Source organism: Engystomops pustulosus, chromosome 7, assembly GCF_040894005.1.
Source record: "Engystomops pustulosus chromosome 7, aEngPut4.maternal, whole genome shotgun sequence".
Taxonomy (NCBI): Eukaryota; Metazoa; Chordata; class Amphibia; order Anura; family Leptodactylidae; genus Engystomops; species Engystomops pustulosus.
In genome coordinates, this window is record NC_092417.1 from 51,351,962 (window position 1) to 51,374,846 (window position 22,885).

The window sequence follows — 22,885 nt, forward strand, 5'->3', positions numbered from 1 at the left end:
GGGCATTCTAGTGGGAAAGGGTAGAATAGGGATTTGTACAAGATTTAGGGTGATTGTTACACTTTACACATTCATCAGTGGGGACAGAGGCAGTGAAGAAGGGCCCCCCACGGGGCTTGGGTTGTCACAATAGACAGCCTATCCTCCTCTGCAAGAGCAAACTCTGCAAACTAAAATTTTGCTATGAAGGTAGTGCAAAGTAGTGCCCATGCCCCCTTATTTATGATCTAAACAAACTTATTAACCCACGATGAATGTATCTTGGCAGGACAGTATTTGGGAATGGTTTACAACATTATTTATCATCTTGTGAGGACATTGGAAAGTACCAGTGCTCCATGGGGGTCAATAACGTGGCGCACATCACTGAATACCACAGCATTCATACTGCCTTCCACATTTATGTCATATTTCAATTCATTTTCTGGTGAATTACAAGGGATCTAATATTCCTTCAGGACTGGTATACGACCCGTGAATATATAATATAAGTGTGTCATATCAAGTGAAGTCTGCATTGAAGCTCACACGCATTTAGAAAATCAATTTAAGTGCAGTGAGATTGTTGCTCAATCGCCGGTGCATTAATACCTGACTTGCGATCGGCATTGAGCACCATGCCCCACATTTACTAAGAACAATGCAGTCTGCACTATATGCAGTTTGTCTGTGAAGTGTGCAGGGTGCACCATATTCAGGATTTTTGGTGCACGTTCTTCATGAATCTGGGGCCCCCTGCACTGCCCCAACAGAGTGTACCACTTGTTTTTGGGTGCACCTTTAACGTTGGCCATGCAACACACTTCTGTTGGACTTTGCATGTTAAAACTGGCGCACGGTCCAACTGTGCATCGCAACGCCCCTTCAGTGCAAAAATTTGTGAAGAATAGGGCAGCCGCGCCACAAAAGGGTCGCATGCAACACAAATCTACCGCACGCACTTCTTAAATACCCGTGTAAGCAGTTTTGAAGAAAAGCAGAAAAAGCTGAAAAGAAAGTGCAAAGTCTGACAGAAAACTGGCGCAAGGCCCTTAATAAATGTGGGCCCATGTGTTTTCAGGGGCAGATTAAGACGGCCATGGGCCCTGGGTTATATAAATATTTTATCTCCTACATGTCTGGAAGTCACTTCCTACATACGTTACTAAAATCAAGGTTCTTGGGGAATGGAGGAAGCCTCCCTTCTGCCTGTTTTTCAGGAGTTTGTATTGAGAGCAGGAACAGATGTACAAGGATTTCATGGGTGAAAGTCCTTCTCAGTACAAAATTTGGTTGGTGTTTTTGGGTGATCATGGGGCAAGGGGCGTAACTACAGTGGTAGCAGCCATAGCAGCCGCTATGGGGCCCGCAGTGTCAGGGGGCCCTGTCATACTGCCTGACATACTAAAGAGTGGAGGATGTGCACCATTATATACATATTATGCTGCACACTGTACAGCATAATATATATATCACATATATGTGATATATGTATAAATGTAACTTGTATGTGTGGGTATACAAATATGTATATTTTTATTAATTGAGAAGGGGGCCCCATGCAGAATCCTGCTATAGGGCCCTGCTTCTCCTAGTTACGTCACTGCATGGGGCCCTCTAGAAGGCTTGGGCCCCGGGCTACCACCTATATAATAATCCACTTCTGTGTGATTTTATTGTTGACTGTTAACTTTCCCAATTGCCAGCGTTCAGGTCTGATGCATCTGCAATCGGGAGTAGCTCCTCCCACTGCGCTTGAATTGCGTTTCCAAACGCATGATGTGAACAAGGTGCATTGTGACTAGACAGGCCCCTGCAGATTGTCTGTTTTGCATCTTTCCTTCTCTGTTTTTTGCATATTACACCCCATAATTTTTTTATCTCCACCTCATAAATAGGGCAGAAAAGTCCCATTCATGTAGCTTTCCTTGTGACACTACTGTGAGAGGTTACATTGCAGATGCGCAATTTCCATATAATGAAAAGAATGACGGGTTTGCAGTGCGGGTTTTGTGATTCCTTTATTATAACCCTCATGTGTGACGTGAAGGCCACGGCCCTGCTTGCCGCACTGAGCCCGGGCTTATCAGTCACTACGGCCCTATACACACTGGGTCTCCATAACAATTGCGGCGGTAGCAGCGCACGCACTGACGCCGCCAGCACCTGCAGCCCGGCCCCGCCCACTCTGCGCCGGCCCCTCATGAATATGAATGACGCAGCGCGCTCGCTAGTGGCTAGCCGGGCTGTCAGTCAGGCAGCTCAGTGTGGGTTAGCCGGGGCTGGGAGAGCAGGGGAGACTGATGTGAGGAGTTGGCTGGGGAGCTGCTGCCTGACATCCAGCCCATGTATCTGCGCTGCTAGCCGCCTGATGCCTTCACTCCATGGCTGCGAGCCTGCCCTCCTGTCATTCCCTGCGGCGGCTCTGAGGCTGCTGGCCATGCCGGAGCGAGCGGGCAGCCGCCACCTGACAGCGGCGGGATTCATCCTGCTAACTTTATGGGTGCAGGTAAGATGGTCCCCCCGATCCTGCATGTCACCCACATGTCACCCAGCCCCGGCACAGCTGCTGCATGCCCCCTCCTCTCCCTGCACCCCAAAACTTTCATCTTTCTTTATCTTTTTCTGGTTGGATTTTATTTTCTTTGCAATAATTTTTTTTTTTTTTTGCATAGACTATTGTCTATAATTGGATCCCTAGATTGTTGCTGCAGCTTTGGCTGTGATCGAAGTAGTGTACAGGACATGTGACATCTGTGGATATAATAGAATTATATATGCTATGTATATGGTAGAGGTGAGGTTAGTATGTGGAGACCTCTGGACACCAGGGGACATGTAGTGTATAGAGTCGGATTATACCCTATGGAGCAGAATAGTCCTACGGAGAGTCCTATGTAGATAATAAAGGTGAGGTGGTTACATATAGAATCTATAAAGACCTCTGGATACCAGGGGATGTGTCTGTGTATGTAATATAGATGATATAGATTATGTTTAATCCCTATGGAGTGTAATAGTGAGAGTCATGTCGCCATAGGGCTGTGTATTTGCTATAGGTGAGGTTATTCTATGAAGACCTCTGGATACCAGGGGACATGCCTAGTATATTAGGAGTGAGCCCTACGGTGTGTGCACGTCTGGGAGCGTTGTGTAAAGTTTGTGTGTGGGTTGTACAGTAGCAGATAGCTGTGTATCACTGTATACGTGCAGTCACCAGGGGACTTGCATGCTCCATATCACTATAATGCACCCTCTCGTGCTGTAAGTGATCCCTCTGGTGGATCGATGTGGGTGCACTCGGATCCCTCATGCAATCAATACATTTTATGACCAGCAGCTATTAATCTACATTTGTTCTGCTCCACAGGGGCGACATGTAACACGTTACCCCCCACCCCCCCACCTTGTTCCCCTCCCTTACCCCCGGGCAGCTCCCACCAGGGCACCATAATGATGTCTCCCTCCGTTTGATGTGTTATATTTAGGCTTCCCAGTCCACGGGTTATTTCGAGCTGCAGCTGCACTCGCTGAAGAATGTCAACGGAGAATTGTTGAACGGGGAATGCTGCGATGATATGAAGAGCTCCCAGAACCAGGACTGCAGCAAGGATGAGTGTGACACCTATCTCAGAGTGTGCCTCAAGGAGTTTCAGGCCAAGATCACCCCGACTGGGCCTTGTAACTATGGCTCTGGACATACTTCGGTGCTTGGTGGAAATACTATATATATGAACAACAAAATGAGCCTACAGGGTAAAAGCGCTGCTGGAGAGAATGGCAGGATTGTGATCCCTTTTCAGTTTGCTTGGCCGGTACGTAACTTTCTACTATTCTTGATCCTGTCTTTATTTTGGGTTTGATACTGGATGCCTTGCTGTGATCTGTTCTGTAGAGGGCAGTATAATCGTTACTGCTGTGGTGTCACCCATTGCCTTATCTTTTGGATTTCTGGCTACCTATTAACATGTAGGGTGATGGCGCTGCCAGTTGTCAAAATGTGCTGCGGTTTACCCTTTTTATGGACTTGTTTCAATGATTACAATGTATATGGAGCCACTTCTGGTGCATGTACCCAGTGCACCCCATCCTATTTTGCAGCGCAGTCCTACACTACAGTGGACGGGTGCAGGTGCTTGGTATCGTCTGCATCTATACTATCCAAGTGGGTTATAGTTCAGCCACAGCTTCTGCCTTGTATAGCAGCGAAGGCATTAGCCACCCCCCACCCATTATACATTGTCATATTTTCCCCTCTTGGCTGAAAATAAAATGTCTTTTTCCTCCCTTTGTTCACTTGTAGATAGACAGACGCTGGTGGTTGATTTGCACTTGGAAGGAAATTGTTGCATGCAATCCACCTGAGTTTGCATGGATACCATAGCCACCTGGGTGTCTTGTTGTAACACCGGTTTACAGATTATACGGATTTGCACACAGGGTGCAGCAGTGAGTGGACACTGATAGTCAAGGTTACTACCCGCAGACAGAACAGGGCTTATAGGTGTACTGCGGAGGTGGCCCTGGTTGTGTGGTTCAGAACCATTCATGATGTATAGGACTTGCTGCTAGTGACCACGTTTTCTTGCATTTATTTAATTTTTTTTGTCCTTTTATGTGTCTGTTTAATCATGAATTATGTGTGTGTGTATATATTTTGTGAATGCAGACGTAGCAGAGAGATTTTGGTTTGCTCTATGATAATGTAACCTTAGGATGATATAGTGGGCAGCCACTGATGATTTGTAACCTTTCATTGGCCAAAATTTTGTTTTGCTTTCTGTAGTTTATTATTTTGCATTGTTGTTTGTTCTGTGCATACTATTTATATTGTATGTTACGTTTTTTTATTACTCCATACATTGTGAGTAGCAGGCAGGTTGCTGTATGATGATGTTGTTGTTGCTGGTGCTTCGGGGAGTGCATGGGGTGAGGCCAAGCTGTGCTGGTGACTGTACAATGGGACAAATGTGTTTACCTGGCAAATGTTTAGCTGCTATTCCAGCCAGACGGAGAGCACGCTGCCTGGAGAGAGGCTGGCGCTCGGGGCTGGAGACTCCTCCGGGGAATGCATTGTCACCTTGGGGGTGTGTTGCGCAGTTGGCTCTGCTCCAGCGTGAGAGAAGGGAGGATGGGAGGATTGCGACACGAGCGCATGACACGGACGCTCATACACGGCCTGTAGCTTCATACTAAACAGCCCCCTGTCACATTCCAGGCCTGCGTCCTGCTGCACATGTGCTGACGGGGATTACCGTATGGGATAGTGAGACGGATGAATAGTGATCTCCTGTTTTTGGGATGACTTTAGTGTCTCCTGCAGCATGCCATCCCATGCGCTCATTCTCCCATTACTACACAGTCTCCTCTAGCTGTGAGAAACTAGATCCAAGCAGCGCCGGCTCCGGGTGAGAATAAAGTGCATTAAATACAAGAGTTTCACTAGGGGCTCATATAAGTCGCCCCCCCTTCCCCTTCACACATGCACACCCTTTACTCTTTTTGACGGAGACAGGTGTACACCACTGCCAGACCCCTTTTTACAAAAAAAAAAATCAATTGCTCTAAATTTATCCCTCAAGCGTTGATAAAATGGGGGACATTTACTTAAAGTGTCGGTGTCTGCATTGGCTTTGTTACCGACCTGCTCTCGGTAAGAAGATACACATTTAATATTGTAGAGCTGTGCAGAGACATTTCTGGCGCCGAAACTATTTTCTGTCCCTTGGACCAAAATCTGTCCCGAGCACCAGAAATGTGTCCATCAGTCCCTGCTAGACCAGTTTTCTTTTGGTCTACTTTCCGCCAGTTTACAGCGCCCAAAAAGGGCTGCGACACATATTAATTGTGTCTGAGTTTCCACTCCGCCAAAGCCACGCCCCTTTTCAGAGAAGAGTCGGAGCAGACGGAAAAAGTCATTTTTTCTGGCGCCACCAGCTAATAAATAGGTCTCAGAGCAGAACATGTGGTGAGAGCGCCACAAAACTGGCGGAAACGCCATAGTAAATGTCCCCCAATGTCTTCATTTCTAGCAATACCCAGAGCGTATCTACTAATCTGTAGCCATTTTGGCGTCGAGTCCAGCTTGATTTGGATGAAGTTAACGAAAAAAAAGCGTCACTTTTGTACAGAGACCGTGTCTGGTATTGTGGCTCAGACATATCTCCTCAATTATATTTTTATCATTTTTATTTATTTTTTTATTTTTTTGTGTGTTCCTGTACATAAAGGGAATTTATACATATAGCTGGATGTATTTTAGAGGAGAAATGATAATTCCATTTACTTCAGGAGGCGCCTTTGGGTGCGGTCACATGTACCACTAGCGCCGTATTTACAGCAGGCCTCGGCCTGTTCGCATGTGCGGTGCTATGGAAACGCAAGCCATGAGTAAACAGAACCCTGTGTCTTGCACTGTTTTAATGCAAGACATCGGGTTCTGGTTACTGATTGCTGACTCTTCCATAGAGCTAACGCAGAACTAGCAGTACGTGTGACCGTACCCTTTGCTTTTCAAAACGCAACTTAAAAGTCATGTGGCCTCAGTGCGTTCACACGTGGTGTTTACATTGCATTTTGAGGCTCAACTCATCAGCTGTGGGGCGGACATTTGCGTAATTGCATTGCGTTAAATTTGCGCAAAGTAAATGCGAAGTTTAGAGTGCAATTGGGCAACTCTGCTCTCTGCAGCTGCTTTTCTAAACGCAATGTAAACGCAACGTTTGACTGCACCCTTAGGCCGGTGGCACACATGGCGTTTTGAACCTGTTTTTGGGACTTTTTTAAGCCGTCCGTTAAACGCATGGGTTTTTTTGAAAACGCATCTGTTTTTGACCGGTTTTACCAATTATCTTAATTAAAACGGGTCAGAAACAGACGCACTGTCAAAAAACTCATGTGTTTTTTTTTTTAACGGACTGCTTAAAAACTGCCCAAGATCGGGTTCAAAAAGCCACGTGTGCTGCCGGCTTTGGAGTGATGCCACACGTGTCGTTTTTGGTCCGTTTTAAGCATACATTTTAAAAACGTGCCTGTTTTTGACTGTTTACCATGTGTTTGGCTGCTTAGAACCTGCTTATCTTAGATAAACAGGTTCTAAGCAGCCAAACGCATCGTAAACAGTAAAAAATTGATGCATTTTTAAACAGACTGAAAATGCATTCTTAAAAAATCACTCTAAGTGCGTGAAAACGCTAGGGGTGGGGCTCGCCCAATCACATCTGAGTTTCCAGTGAAGCCCATGCAATCTGTAACCAGCATTGTGTACCTGCAAAACACCGGGTGATCTCCTTCATTTCATTGGAAATGCAGATGCAATGAGGCTGAGCCCCTTCGCTGTGTATGCACCCTCAGCAATATCTAAATTGATTGCTTTTCCAGGATCAGAAAAGACTATGCTACGTGCATTTGGACATATGCTTTTCTATGGCCTGGTGTGTGAGTTAACTGCCCAAGTCTCAAAGTTTGGAGCAGGTCCTATTACTGCTGGTGTTTTTGGGGCTAAGGGCTAAATAATGGCCACGGGACCATTTGCAGCCTGAGATTCATGTGCAGGTAGTCTGTGGCTTTGTGACGCCTTGGCAGCTGCTAATCCTGGCACCACTATGCATTGCCACTTGGAGATTTGCCATGATAAATGGAAACGGGTTGGCACGTCCAGAGGCCCCTAAATCCATTGTGGAACCACAAGTTCTAAGATGACAACAGATGTACATGAGCTAAACAGTTATCTTATATTTTGGGGAATTTTGATTATTCCAGGAAGGATGATGTATTTTTTTCCTTATTATCTAATTGCTGATCGTGTAATAATGACTTCATGCTCGACGAGTAAAGACTGGTGAACAATGGGGGTGGGGAATGTGATGTCTGCAGACCTAGCCAGGAATATTACATTCTAAGGGTCTGTTCACACTTTATGTTCTACCTGAGTAATTCTTCTGATGGCAACCACAGTACATATATAGCGCTGCTCTGTGGTTTCTCTGTTTACCAAAACCTCTACTGAAGATCTTATTGCAGGGAATTTTTTTACATTTTTTTTTTCTTGTACTGTGGAATCGCAATGGGAGGGGGGTTTTGATGTATGGAATATTCATTTTCTATTTCTTGTAGCACCCTTAAAGGTGTTGTCCTGAAATTACCATTGATGGCCTATGATGTGTGGTTTTTTTTTTTTTTGGGGTGGGGGATGTAACGCCCTTTTAAACATGGGGCATGTGCTCTGTGCAGGGATTGGATCCCATCACTGCCAACTTCAGGTCAATTATCTACAAATCGAGGTGTGTTTTTAGCTTTGTTATTTTACCTGGTGATTTAATATTTAGGTAAATTTTTATAAACATTGCATTGTCAGATTTGTGGTCTGTATTTTATAGTCTGAGACTAAATTCCCAATCTGGTGCTACTGACCTCTGCAGACATTTAGTGCATTAATGCGCTGGCACCCCATGACTGTTCAGTGTCTGGTGTAGAGGTAGAGCTGGATTCCAGCAGAATCGCCCATGACAGCAGATTACACGACCTACTGATCCTTTACAAGGGCATTATTGTCCAAGATTAGATATTTATTACCTGTTTTGGGAGTTTAGCCTCATTCTATTGTAAAGGAGTGAGCTGCATTACCAGACATGGCCCCTGCACAAGAGTGGCGCTGTTTCTGGGAGCAAAGAATACTTCTCAGACAAACCCTTTTAAAGGAGGTTGATCCGTCTTTGCATCCTTTCCCATATGTCAGAGAATCACTTGAGAACCCCGGAGAGATGAGTGTCATGTACGTCCTTCATTTAAATGGACTTCTTGTACAGAACCACGTATATAGGGCTGTATCATCACCATACTGTAAAACTGCTTTGTGTACGTACTCCAATAGATGTACAGGTAAAGTTTCTTGCTAAGAAGAAACTTGAAAATTTCTTGAAGTCTAATCGAATACATTTTTTGGACTTCTTGATGACATTCTGTGTAGACCTGCGCTCGTCTTCCAGACATTGTGAGCCGCCTTTATTTGACCTAAAATAAACAATTGTGTGAGAGTGTGATTATGGGTTTAGTAATAGTCTGAACATGGCTCAATAGATGCCTCATCTATGATCTTGTCAGATCAGTGTCTTTAAGATGTATTGGCTTGTTATGTTGTAGCATAGCACCTGTAATTATATACTGGCATGATATATAGTCCAACGTATAATTATGTATATAGCCTGGAAGGTAATTCGTACCCGCGATGGCAGGAGCACTATTGTTTTCTTTGTGGTGTCCTCTTCTCTGTAGAAGACATAGCAGGCGGCTATTCAGGTGAAAAATGTAAATTATAAAGCTTAGATCTTTATGTATTTATTTAGTGAGGTCCCTTTACAGTGTAGCTGTTAGGCTACGTTCACACAAATGTGTGCCCGCTGTATAGTAGCACGTCAGCACACGGGAGAGGAGAGGGTGAGCTCTGCTCGTCCCCACCCCACTCTATAGAGATACATGGTGCTCGGCGCCGTTATACGGGGAAAGAACGGGCATGTCCGATCTTTTCCCCTGGTTCGGTGCCGCACGTGTGCTGGACCAAACCACTCCGTGCACCCATTGCCGGCCTATGGGGGGACTTGTATATGTCGGCCGTATATATACGTCCCTCAACTGTCTTGTGAATGTAGCCTTAATAAGAGTGAAGGCATCACATTTGTAAACTCCATTTAGCCTTGTATTGTGTCAAGTTGCCCATAGTAACACGGCCACATTTACTTTCATTCCATGCAATGCTACGTTGTTGATCATTGGCCACATGTCTTGTCATCTTGTAGCCATGATCAGGTATTTTCTTGTATTTTACGCCTCATGTTTGTCAACCACGTCCATAGGTTTGTATTACTTTGGATGATGTCTCCCATAGTCGTTCAACCTGAAGCTGCTGGACTTCAATGCAAATCATTTGGCTAGGCCGTCACTTACCATGGGCCATTTATAATGCAGGATTACTCTTCCTGATATATAGGCCGATGTCACCAGTGCCCCCCCCCCCACCCCATTAGCGAAATCTGCTGCCGGTATGAGTCAACGCTATAGTGATCTGTTGACACAGATGGAGGTTCCTGTCTCCTATCTTTATTCAATGTGGCTTTCCCTTAATGACTTCCAAAAAAAAAAAAAATCTTCCTTTCTGTAGCCGAGGAACAGGATTTCAAGGCTAAGTGTCACTCTCCGTCATACTCGATTCACAGCTTAAAGACTAGGCCGCCGTTCCCTAGCAACAGGCTGCAAGTCACCAATTCTTATGCCCTGTGGACAGACGCTTCAGAAACTAAACACCTGTTCAAGTTTCACCTGGGATAAGATGTGTAAGAGTTTTATAAACAAAGTTCAATGATCGCCCCCCACCCTTCACACACTTTTTCAGTGATAAATACAAAATCAATATATATATATTTTTTATTTAAATTTTTTTTTTTTTTGCCTTTTCCCACTGGGAAAGCAAAATCTGTCACTTTTATTTATTTTCCCCAAGTTGCCATCTGTAAACCATTATTGTGAAATTCTTATTTAAAGGAAATCTACCATCAAAAATGAAGCATGATAAACACTTTCGCATAGATCCAGGCGCTGTGACTGGATAATCCATAGTCTGTTACTGCACTTTCCCCCTCTGTTCCCTTAGCACTTCCCCCTCCCTCTGCCTGATGTAATCCACTGCAGTAGAGGGGGTTTCAGCACACAGTGGGAGGGGGGTAGTGCTGATGGATCGGGGAGGGGGGCTGCAGATAGTGTAACAGCCTGGAATCTACAGTACAGAGGGGCTCAGGTAATGCCCCCAGGAGCCCTCAGGCTTTAATGGTAGATTTCTGTAAATGACTTACCCCTGAGGAAGTAGTCTTGGAGGATGATACGTGTGGGGAGCCTCCACCCCTGTGCATTTGGTGTTCCTCCCGTTTTTATGCCATCCTAGGTTTTAATATAGAGTAGGGCATTCATGTTCACCCTGACTGTCATCTCTTGGTAATATACAGGTACCGCAGGAATTAGCCATAACATCTGATACGTATACTTCTTGTACCTACCGGTTGTTTCTTATCCTTTCTTAGATTCTTTATTTGTGTACTATTATTGGCTACTTGTATATTGTATACTCCAAAATTAACCTTATGATTGCACAGTTAGTATTACACAGTTGACCTACATTGTGTTCACTGTGTGTTTTGTATGTACCGTATATACTCGAGTATAAGCCGACCCAAGTATAAGCCGAGACCCCTAATTTCAACACAAAAAACTGGAAAAACCTATTGACTCGAGTATAAGCCGAGGGTGGGAAATGCATTGGTTACAGCCTCCCAGTATATAGTCTGCCAGCCCCTGTAGCATACAGCCTGCCCAACCCCTGTAGCATACAGCCTGCCCAGCCCCTGTAGTAGGAAAAAAAATAACACTGTACTCATCTTTCTGACGTCCCCCATAGGTCCTCTTCTGTCTCAGACTTTCCCAGACAGAAGAGGACCTACAGGTGATGTCAGAAAGGTGAGTTTTGTCTTTGTTTTTAGTTGACTCGAGTATAAGCCGAGTTAGGGTTTTTGAGCACAAATTTTGTGCTGAAAAACTAGGCTTATACTCGAGTATATAAGGTATATTAAATTTTTTTAGATGGTTTCAACCGTGTGTAGTGTTCTGTCTGTCTGAAATGAATAAAGTTGTAATTATTTCATCATTTACAGAGCCTTTTTCTGGGGCAATACTTTTCTTCTTTTTCTGTGGTATGTACATTTATTATTGCATCGACTCAATTATACATTTTGGTTGTGCTGACCGTCTTCTAATGTTACTAAAGATTTCTGTAAAGCAGCATTATTATTTTTTTAATAATTTATATTTGCAGAAAGATCAACATTTTCATCTTTGTCAAAAGCAACATTATTAGAAAAAACAAACATTTTCCATGGCTGTTTTTAAATATACCTTTGCGTTATTATATTTTATACCACCTCCCCCATTTGTTGTGTTTGTTCCTGGAAGGCAGAGTATTAATACTAGCTTGCAGTGGTATGTAAAGGCATTGCACGCATACATATATAATAATACAAAGACCACCTCTGCTGCAAGTGTGGTATTTTCGGTGTACTGTTTTTATTTTGTGTGTTCTTCTATACGGAGTATTATAACAATTTATACTTATCTAAAGTATTAAAAAAAATTTTTTTTCCACAATTTAAAAAAGGCCGGTTACTTTAGGGGGGCTCACGATACAAATTTTTTATAAAATGTATTTTGTCTATAAACCTCCAATTATAACCACTACAGGCTTTTGTGCTTTAAAGCTTGTCGCATATTGACATTGAAGGAAAGGGTGTGCCAAATCCTTCGGGTTACTTCCTTAAGGATTGGATTGGACGGTTGCTAGGCAACTGAGTAGGTGGCGGTGTTAAAAACCAAATGCTTAAGATTGAAGTGGTGTCCAGATTATAATCTAAATATAAACCATCAGGGGCTCATTATGTTTTGCTCTTGCACATTTTGGCATTTTTGTAGTGTGTGGCTCCCTACAAGGGTTGTCCAGCACTAGAGGCTGCCATGTTGTATAAGGTGGTAGACGAATAGCTCCTCAGTCTTGGTAAAATTGTCAAGACATTTACAAATCCTACAGTTTTTTAGTTTTCAGAATGTTCAGAGGGTTTGGCCACTAAATGTAACAGGGTAAGGATAAGAGCCTAAGAGGGACTTTCATATTGTACTTCCTGTCTACTGTTCTGTGCAAGTCACGTGACCCCGAAGGGTGTAGGACTTCCTTTCCTCCCATGTCCAGCCATTTTCTAGCAGATGGAGAGGGTCATACAGTCATTATTCATAACCATTCCTGCATTATGGAGAGGAGCATGCCAGAGTTATCTGCATGTCCCTCCAACCACCGTTATGAGGGGCCGGGGGGCAGACAGTAATGACTAAAAGGCCTCCTCCATCCACCGGAAGCCAAAAAGACACTCGCAGGTAGCCCCGAATCCTACCGCCCAGGGGTCTCGTGACCTTTGGCCCCCACTGGCGAATGACCATCTTTACAAAGGTAAGTATAATATGGGTGACCCTGTTTAAAACTTATAAGTCGCAAATCTGTTTAAATTTAGAGGGCATCTTTATTTCTCCATCTAGGAAATTGTCTACAAATCCGCTGTAACCCCCACATTTCTTATAATTATGAGACTCTGCATCTACAAGTTCTCTTCTATTAGACTTTCTCTCTTCTTTTTAAGGTCCTCTACAACTTCATTGCATTTAGGAGTATTGTCCCCCTATCCAGTAACATAATAATTTTTTCCTTCTGTCACAACCAGATGAAGAATGAATAGATTCCGTTTTATGTCTGTCTTCATAATGTAATAAATATAGCCACAGGCCTATAGGAATTTCTGTAGTACGGTAGTTATTTATTTAGCTCACCATTTCCTTTGGATCTCCAAAATGGTTCTATGGTTTTATACTCCCAAAAACAAAGTAATGTATTATATCTCTGCATTTAAAGCATTGCTGAGTATAACCCGGTATACAGTTCTCTAGAGGTAAGTTATAGGCTGTATAGGCACTGGTATACAGTATCTATTTGCCCTTCTTATTTCTTTAACTCTTGTTTGACCTCTCCCTCTGAGCTAGTGATTTGCATATTTCTTCATCTTTTTATATTCACTTCTGTAAATTTTGTCCTTTACCTTCCCTATTATTATTGTCTGAGATGTAGAGTGTTTCTTTCTTGTTGAATACTGATATCCTTGATAAATCCTTTCCCTCTCCTCTTACGGGTCCATAGAATGAAAGATGTTGGTAATAGCTGAAAGCCGGGTGTGTCTATCATTAAATCCGATTCCAGAACTCCCTCTTTCTTTAAATATCTGTAATATGTTTATCAATGCCTTTTCTCTTCATCTTTCTGATCCTTGGATTGTCTATTATATCTAAATATCTGGAGAATCCTAAGGCGCCTTACACACTAGCGAGTGTGATGTGTCCAACTTGCGTGTGCTGGCTGGAACGTTCGGCCCAAATGCTGAGCATCTGGAATAGATCTGACATCTAGAGTTCAGTTCTGGTTCTTAGTGTTCAGGCCGGACGCTCCTGTCTAACTTCCATCATACGTGCAGCTTGTGCTGGCTGATCACACTCGCTAGTGTGTAAGGGGCCTGAGGGCAAATCAGATTATTTTCACTCCCAGTTGCCCACGCTTTTCTTACATCTTTTAAAGGGGGTTTTCCCATCAAAGAAAATTCTTCTTAATTTTTTTTTATCCCCCTAGTGATGTTCACACAATAAACATCATTTTAACCCTTTACTTTACAATTTCACTCACTTTTATTGCTGTTTTAGCTTGTATCACTCAATGATGGTCAGTGCAAAATTCCAGGGTGTGGGCAGGGTCTGTAGATCCATTAGTTCTGTGAGCTGAATATGTGGTTACGTTATCAGGGTACAAGGTATATATACACTTTCATCTGACTTCTGAACATTGTACTAGTATGCCTGTAGATTAACATTCCTCGTGCTGCCTCAGTGTCTCTGTATAAGGCTACATTCGCATGTGTGCCCTCCGTACCGTAGCACAGCGGCTCACACCCGCTTCTATCCATAGCGATGTATGGTGCACAGCGCTGAATTCATGTCCCATCTTTCTCCCAGCTACGGGACTGTATGGTGCTGCACCGTACCGTTCCCGTATGGCCTCCTGCGGCTATTGTCGTCTAAGGGGATATATATATGTTGGCTGTGTATATGTCCCCCATAGGGTCGGCTGAATGTAGCCTAATAAGTGTGAGCTCCGTCCTGGAATGGGATGGGCTAGAGAGTAGGGAGCATAAGAGACAGAAATATCAGCTCCACAGCCGTCAGAACGAAAACCAAGCTGGATAAAGTCGTAAGATACAGGGTCGTGTCCAGGGGCAACTGAAATTATGTACACCAGGACTGATGGACAGATTGGACTTGTATCTGTGAAATGCTGTAATTTTGTTAATAACAGTGAATTGGAGAATGAGAATTCATTCATCTCACAATATCGGGTATGGCTAGACCTCCTTCCTACCCATTAAAACTTTCTTATAGCAATCATAATCCTCCTTCCTTTCCATTAAAATGCATTAAATCGTCTCTATAGCCTGAATGTCTGTAGAAATCGTAATTAGTGCAATAATTTAGGGAAGCTTGCTGTTTTTGAACAGTTTTTAGTTCCTTAAAAGTGAAGGTGACACTTAACTTGGGGCCTACCGTATATACTCTAGTAAAAGCTGAGTTTTTCGGCACAAAAAACTCAGCTAATACTGGAGTCATAGTGTGTGCCGATGCCGGTTTATACCTGGTATATATGGTAATTATTGCAATGAAGAGTCATGTGTCCATTGGCATGGTGCTTAGGATGTTATCTTCATGCCTAAACTTTTTGTTTCTGGAGAATAGGAATTTTTAAAAAAATTTTTTTTTTGCCGCTATGGCTACCTGGCTTAGTGGCTAAAGAGTGATCTGCACCCCCATCCCAACCTGAAGTGAATGGTTTTTCATTGTGATATAAAGACATGATTATACATCACATCCGTATGATCATATGTTAAATTTCCTATTGCAGTCGTGTTTTAGCATTGGTCAACACCACATAATTAAGTTTCATTAGACCTTGTCCGCTTATGTAAACTTGTTCCTTTTTAATGTGATTAGTATTTTGCTTTGGGTTTTTGCATGAATGAGCAAAGGGAGGCTATTTTCTCACATGTTACTCGGTCAGTCTATATAGATTTAAAAAACTTTGTATTTTATGGATTTCATTTCCTGGTATATTTTAATTTGTTACGGTCTGGTAAAAGCTTTCCTAAGTGTCTACAGGGGAGAACATGGCTGATCTTCAGTATAGTTGACCTTGTGTATGTTGGGTTCACTAACTGCATCCCCTTGGGTATCTACACCTCCTGCATTGAAGCACCCTATCCTGACCTCGGCACGTGATGCTATAGCGACATGGCAGATAAAACTACAGTCAGGTTGGTTGTCAACTTGTCATCTAGCTCTTCCAGAGATGGATATGACTTGAATAGGACTTGACAGAAGAGGACAACTGAAGGACTTGGAATCAGGTGAAATGTAAATGTCTATACACAAGGTGTTCAGTCAACAGAACGGAGGCGTGTGTGTGTTTGGTAACATGTGCCGTGTTATATATGTTGTGCAGCGCTCCATCCCAGCATTCCTCCTGGCATTTCTCAGGCCTTCAATGATACAGCGTGTGCAGTCCTATTTTAGACACTGCTGACTGCATTTTCCTATAGAGTAGATTGAGTACTACAGAGCAGTTCTCCAATGCTGTGGCTTATGTAGCAACATCCTAAGGATATTAGATATTGATTACTAAGGTTGAATTTCCAGAAATGGATATGATTGTGGGTGTAAAAAAAAAAAAAAAAAAAAAAAATCTATGCTGGGCTCTATGGGGTCTTGTACCTTATGATGCCGAATATCCTTTCCAGTATACATCCTTTTTGAGAATCGACAACTTTCGGCTAGCACACATCGGCTACTGAGAGTCTTCCAAAAAGTCATCCTACATCACACAGGGGCTCTACATACCTGCTGTTTTTGTTCCTTTGCTCATAATACAGCTGATTCATGGGATTACTGGTAGCAGAACCTCCTGTTATTTTTGGGTAAGCTTTCTCAAGTTGTCCATGCACTTATGTTGACCAATCACGCATTTGACCTACATCTATATGTCACCCATAAATGCACCAGCGGCGAGAGCTTGTGTCTAAATTGTTTTGGCTTGTGTTCTTTTTGTCTTAAATGTCATATTGCTGGGACCTAGTTCCTATAGTTTATCACAAATCTAAAATCAGATTTTTTTCTGCTATAAATTAGATATTTTTTTAAATATTGGTTCAGCTGAGCAAAATTTTCTTTTCTTTTGGGTGGGGGGGGGGGCAGTAATAAACTGGTGCATCTCAACTTTTTGGATTTTTTTAATTATTGCTACACATTGAATGGCTAAACTTTGTATTGTCGATCTTGGAGGGATGGCTTGGCTTCCAAGGCATGCAGTTTTTTTTTTTTTTTTTAATTCTTTCTTTTATTCACTTCTTTTAAGTCTAAAACGAATGTACAAAGTCTTGTACAATTATTTGCTTCAGGATCTTCTTCTGCCTTTGGCTAATAAAATATCATTGCTTCTGACTGGCTTGTGTATCCTAATGTGTCTCGCCATAACCAAAAACGGAATGTTAGACCCTTTTTGGAAATGTTCAGTCTTCTCCATTGACCTTTTTCTTCTTTGCAAATCATTCTCCTTTGAGGTGCAATTTCACAAGTAGAGCTCTACACACATTGATATGAAGCAGATCAGCTGCAAAAAAGCTTCAATATCTCATAATTTACATTGTCTGCTTCAAGCTATGTGCTGGCTTATCTCCCAGGAGCTACACCAAACCCTCGTGGCTTAGCTTTTCAGCTCTTGGTCTCTTGTTCAGTGGAATAAATTATATAAAATCACTGCACAATGTAATATTTATTTTTTTAAGTATTGGATAATGTTAAGGACACTGCACCTCTTTTCTCTGTATTGTTCATATGCCCAATACATAGACACCCTCAAATTTTTTTAGGCCTAGTTCTCATCTCCGTTAGGTCATCAGTTATTTTCAGCCCAAAATCGGAAGCTTCAGAACATACACAACCGATGCAAGTCTTTCCAGCTACTGTACAGAGGTAAATTTCTTAATGAAAGACTTTCATTCGTGTTTTACTCCTGGTTTTGGCTGAGAATAACTGAAGGAAATAACTAAAAACCTAATGTACTGTAGCTGAGCACTGAGCCTTAAAGAGTTATTGTACCCAATAATAGTGATGGACATGCTGGAAAGTTTGGTGGTATTTTCCTCTATGGATCCAACTTATCCATACTTGATTGATACAACCCAAATATCCTCTTCGCCTACAGTCATGGCCATAAGTTTTGAGAATGACACAAATATTATATTTTCACATGATCTGTTGCACTCTGGTTTGTCCGATGTTTTTATTACATACAGAAATACAAGTGCAATCATATTATGAGTAACAAAAGCTTTTATTGACAGCTAGAATGAGTTAATGCAGCAAGTCAATATCTGCAGTGTTGACTCTTCTTTTCAGGACCTCTGCAATTCTCCCTGGCAGCTCTCAACTTCTGGACCAAATCCTGACTGATAGCCGTCCATTCTTGCACAATCAATGCTTGCATTTTGTCACAATTTGTTGGTTTTTGTTTGTCCACCCATCTCTTGATGATTGACTACAAGTTCTCATTGGGATAAAGATCTGGGGAGTTTCCAGGTGATAGAACCCAAATCTCTGTTTTGTTCCCTGTGCCATTTAGTTATCACCTTTTTGCTTTATGGCACTGTGCCCCATCATGCTGGAAAAGGCATTGTTGTTCACCAAACTGCTCTTGGAGGACATTCTGGTCCCATTCTTTATTCATGGATGTGTTTTTAGGTAAGACTGTGAGAGAGCCGATTCCCTTGGCTGAGGAGCCGCCCCACACATGAATGGTTGCAGGATGCTTTAGAGTTGGCATGAGACGAGACTGGTGGTATCGCTCACCTTGTCTTCTCCGAACAAGCTGTTTTGCAGATGTTCCAAAGAATCGGAAAGGGGATTCATCAGAGAAAATGACTTTACCCCAGTCCTCAGCAGTCCCCTCCCTGTACCTTTTGCAGAATATCAGTCTGTCTCTGATGTTTTTCTGGAGAGAAGTGGCTTCTCTGCTGCCCTCCTTGACGCCAGGCCTTGCTCCAAGAGTCTCCATTTCACAGTGCGTGCAGATGCACTCACACCTGCCTGCTGCCATCCCTGAGCGAGCTCTGCACTGCTGGTAGCCCGATCCCGAAGCTGAAACCCTTGCTGGTCCTTCTTGGGCGCTCTAAAGCCTTTTTAGCAACAAAGGAACCTTTCTCCCTGAATTCCTTGATGATGCGATAGATTGGTGACTGAGGAGCAATCTTTCTAGCTGCGATACTCTTTCCAGTTAGGCCAGTTTTGTGCAGTGCAATGATGACTGCACACGTTTCTTTAGAGATAACCATGGTTAACAGAAGAGAAACAATGATGCCAAGCACCACCTCCTTTTAAAGTGTCCAGATTGATCTACAGCCTGTCCTCATCAACACCCACACCTGTGTTAATGGAGCAATCATTGAAACGATGTTAGCTGCTCCTTTTAAAGCAGGCCTGCAATAAAGTTGAAATGTGTTTTTGGGGGAAAAGTTCATTTTCTAGGCAAATATTGAATTTGCAGTTAATTGCTGTTAAGCTGATCACTCTTTATAACATTCTACATGCAAATTGCCATTATAAAACCTGATGCAGTAGACTTTGTAAAAATTAACATTTGTATCATTCTCAAAACTTTTGGCCATGACTGTACAGCTTTATGGAAAAATATAGCTGGACCCAAATGGGTTGATGCAAGCGTTTGGACAAACCAATATTTTGCCTTTCATCTGAAAACGCTCCACACCTAAATCCATGTAAAGGGAAGCCTCTCTCAAAAAAAAAGGTTCTACTTCCTCTAGATAAATTGTTCTTGAAATCATGAGTAATCCTGTCTGGGACATCACTTGTTCATCCTTAGTTTTAGCTGCTTTTCCCAAAAAAATTTTTTTTCCCCCAATTCAATGCCCCGTTGCTTGTTCCCAATATATTTGGATCATTGATGTCGTTGCCCTTTTGTTCTAGACATCTTCATGGTCGTTAAGAAAAAAAAAGGAAAAACCTTTATTTTTGAAGTGATGGGGTGGTTTAAAGTCGGTGGGTCACATTTACTTACCTGGTCCTGTCACGATCTCGCGGTGCGTTGTCTGACGAGGATTCGGGTCTGCTGCGATTCGCGTAGTTTGTGCGCCTGAGTTCCTGCATCCGTCGCTTCTGCCCCGATGTCCACAGGAGTTCACCTGCTTCTTCCCGGTGCATGTTAGTGCTTGATCTTGCGGCACAAATCCTTTTTTAAATTCTGCGGTTTGACGAATCGGTCGGGTTGTCCGATGGCCACGCCCCTGATTTGTGTTGAGTGAAAGCCGGTGATGATGTGCCAAAATCCAATCGTGCGCAGAAATCCCGGGGCAAAACGGAAATCGTAGGGAAACCCCGACGAAAATGTGTCTGACGGACCCTTAGTAAATGAGCCCCTGTGTGTTTGCTGTCTTCAGTACTCTCCTGTTACTTACTTATTTTTGAGCACTGAATGACGTAGGAATGTTATACATATAAGCCGGTGCACAGAAGTGTTTTGCAGCTCGCTAGTGTTTATAGGCCTGGGTTTGGATAGGTGCCGCTCTGGCTCGCACACTCAAAGATGTAGTTATTTATAGGACATTGCAGTGAGAACCTGATTCGAGATCCTTTCACTTCTACTCTGTATTCTTTATCTAAATGTCACTGAACACATGTTTTGTTGTTTTAGGTTTTCTCCTGCATTACATTTTAGATGGGAAACCTGTATATTTTTATTCTATTCTTATGGCCCCCAAAACTTCTACAATATATCCTCATATTCATCTGTGATAAGTTGTATCTTGTTTAGAAATTGCGAAACAAGTTCTCAAAGAGGTTGTAGCGTGCCAGGGTCCTAGCCCTATTTTTGCTCAGGCAAGTTAACGTGAGGTCAGGTAGGTGAGCCAATCATAATACGTTCATTACTGTATTTTCAGAGTTCATGCAGGGATTTCTCTTTTGTTAAAGGGCAATGGGTTCAAGGAAATGATGATTAAAGCCATAGGAAATGGTGTGCTGTTTGATAGAGCTCGGACCCTTGCTTGCCGTCTCCTGTATGTTTGCTGACCCATTTATTATGCCTACAAAAGACAATAGGATGTCCTGGAGTCCAGGTGTGTAGGGTTAAAAGTTGCCTCTTCTCTTCAGGCAACATTTTTGAGATCAGAGACCAACGCTGGTCAACTGGAGGGTGAGCTACATTGTGTTACTTGCATTTGGTCATCCCAAATCTAATGTTTTTGTCACGAGAAGCTAACAAAGTGTGTGCTAATCCCAACTATTATGGTAACTCTGTCAATTACGGTATATTGGCTGGTGTAATTATTATTATTTATCATTATAATAAATATATATATATATATATATATATATTATAATTTTTTTTTTTTTTTTTTTTTTTTGCTCCCCTTGGATAAAAAGTAAAGTAGTGCATCTTCGTGTAGAGTATAAAATGCAGAAGAGCTCTTCTCTTTTGTTCAGACTGTTGTACACGATCTTTTCCATTGATTAGAAGTTGTCTTGTGTTCATATTGGCTAAATGTGCCCTTTCTTCATGTGGTGTGTATGTGTTCTGTAGCAAAACCACATGTTTCACTTGTAAGAATTACAACCACATTGCAAAACTTGCAGAAGACTGAACTGAACTCTCTACATTTATGAAGATCTCTATCTATCGGTACTTGGATTTATGCATTACTAGACAAATATACCTTTAAGAAGTTTAGGAATGCTGTACGATGCAGCCAACTTGTACTTACCCGTCATTTCATTTCTTGGTGTAATGTATTGGTAAACAGATTCGTGTGCCCAATGTACTCGTCTTGGAGCGATTGTAACATGTTGGAAATCTGCTGGAAGATGTAACCTTAATCAACCCAAGGAGATGTTTGAGTTATATATGCATGCCGAGCAAGCATCAACAATAAAACCTTCTCCATATTCTCATAAATATTGATTCAACCTGCAAAGGTGCATTCTGGGTTATAATGCACTTTTGTGATGGCTTGGTAGGAGATGAATGTTAAAGGGGGTATAATAATCTAAGCTCATTGTCAGAACACAGCATCTCGTAGCACATGTGCCCTATCCACTCTTCTTGTAGTTTCTTATTCCCTGGTTTTTATTAAAAAAATAAAAATATGTAAAGTTCTGCAAATGAGCCTGAGGGGCTCTGGGCTCCATATGTTTTAAAGGAGCCCATAGCCCCTCAGGCTCATTTGCATAATATTTAAAGCCTTTTATTCTTAAAAACAAGGGAATAAGAGGCTTAAAGAGCGAAACCTGGCAGAGGGGGCACACACCAGTATGTCAGTGTGCCCTGATTCTGCTGGTAGATGTCCTTTTTATGTAATGCACTCCCAAATGAAACTCTGAAATGCATGGAGAGCGAAAGAACTAGCGGCATCTGTGTGCTGCCCATAGATGCTCTGCACATGTGCTAGATACAGTATGTGTGGCAGATTGATAAATTCTGTTGTAATTTACACTAAAAAAGTGCAACATTTTTCAAGGGTTTTAGACAATTCTTAGACACTTTTAAAACTAGTACGACAAAGGTGGATGTGGCTTAAAGGGGTATTCCAAGCTCAGCCAATTAATGTTATTGTTTTGTATGATAAATACATTTCCCAATATACTTTCTGTATCAATTCCTAATGGTTCTCTGAATCTCTGCTTGCTGTCAGAAATCTAACAATGGTCACACAGGTGCATGGCACACACCTGATTGTGGTCAGATTTCTATCCACTGGAAGTAAACATAGAAGCTTTCTTTAGAAGGACAGCAAGCAGAGATCTAGAAAACCATGAGGAATTGATACTTTCTGTATCTTGGATATTTTGTATAACTTTTCATTATTGAGGGGGAAAAGTTGATGCGCACACTTTTTTTTTTTTCTGTTTTGAGATGTAATGTTAGCCATCTAATAGGAGGCACAAAGAAGTACTACTAGACAGCCCTGTAGTACATCAGTTATCATCCAGAAGAAGACACTTTGATAGCGTGGTTGATGGTTTTCAGTGCCTATGTGCAGTATTTGGTGAAGCAACTACCAGACAACTCAAAGTTTTTTTCACTGTTGCCCAAACCAATTGGTTGGGCAACTTTTTATTAAAAAAAACAAACATAACCTTTTCTTGCTTTAAACATTACATGGTGTAT

General features: G+C 42.3%; 1 protein-coding gene across 4 annotated transcripts in view; it reads left to right on the plus strand.

Annotated features, from left to right (window-relative positions):
• Nucleotides 1–2,237: 2,237 nt before the first annotated feature.
• The window catches only part of JAG2 (jagged canonical Notch ligand 2), a 61,655-nt gene continuing 41,007 nt past the window's right edge, over nucleotides 2,238–22,885 (plus strand). For 3 of the 4 annotated variants that reach the window (XM_072115871.1, XM_072115872.1, XM_072115873.1), the window contains exons 1-2: nucleotides 2,239–2,488; nucleotides 3,468–3,794. In XM_072115871.1, coding sequence (XP_071971972.1) covers nucleotides 2,351–2,488; nucleotides 3,468–3,794 — 465 coding nt within the window. In that variant the 5' untranslated portion in view covers nucleotides 2,239–2,350. Of the gene's footprint in view, nucleotides 2,489–3,467; nucleotides 3,795–22,885 lie in introns of all 4 variants that reach the window. The other variant, XM_072115870.1, reaches the window with a different exon arrangement.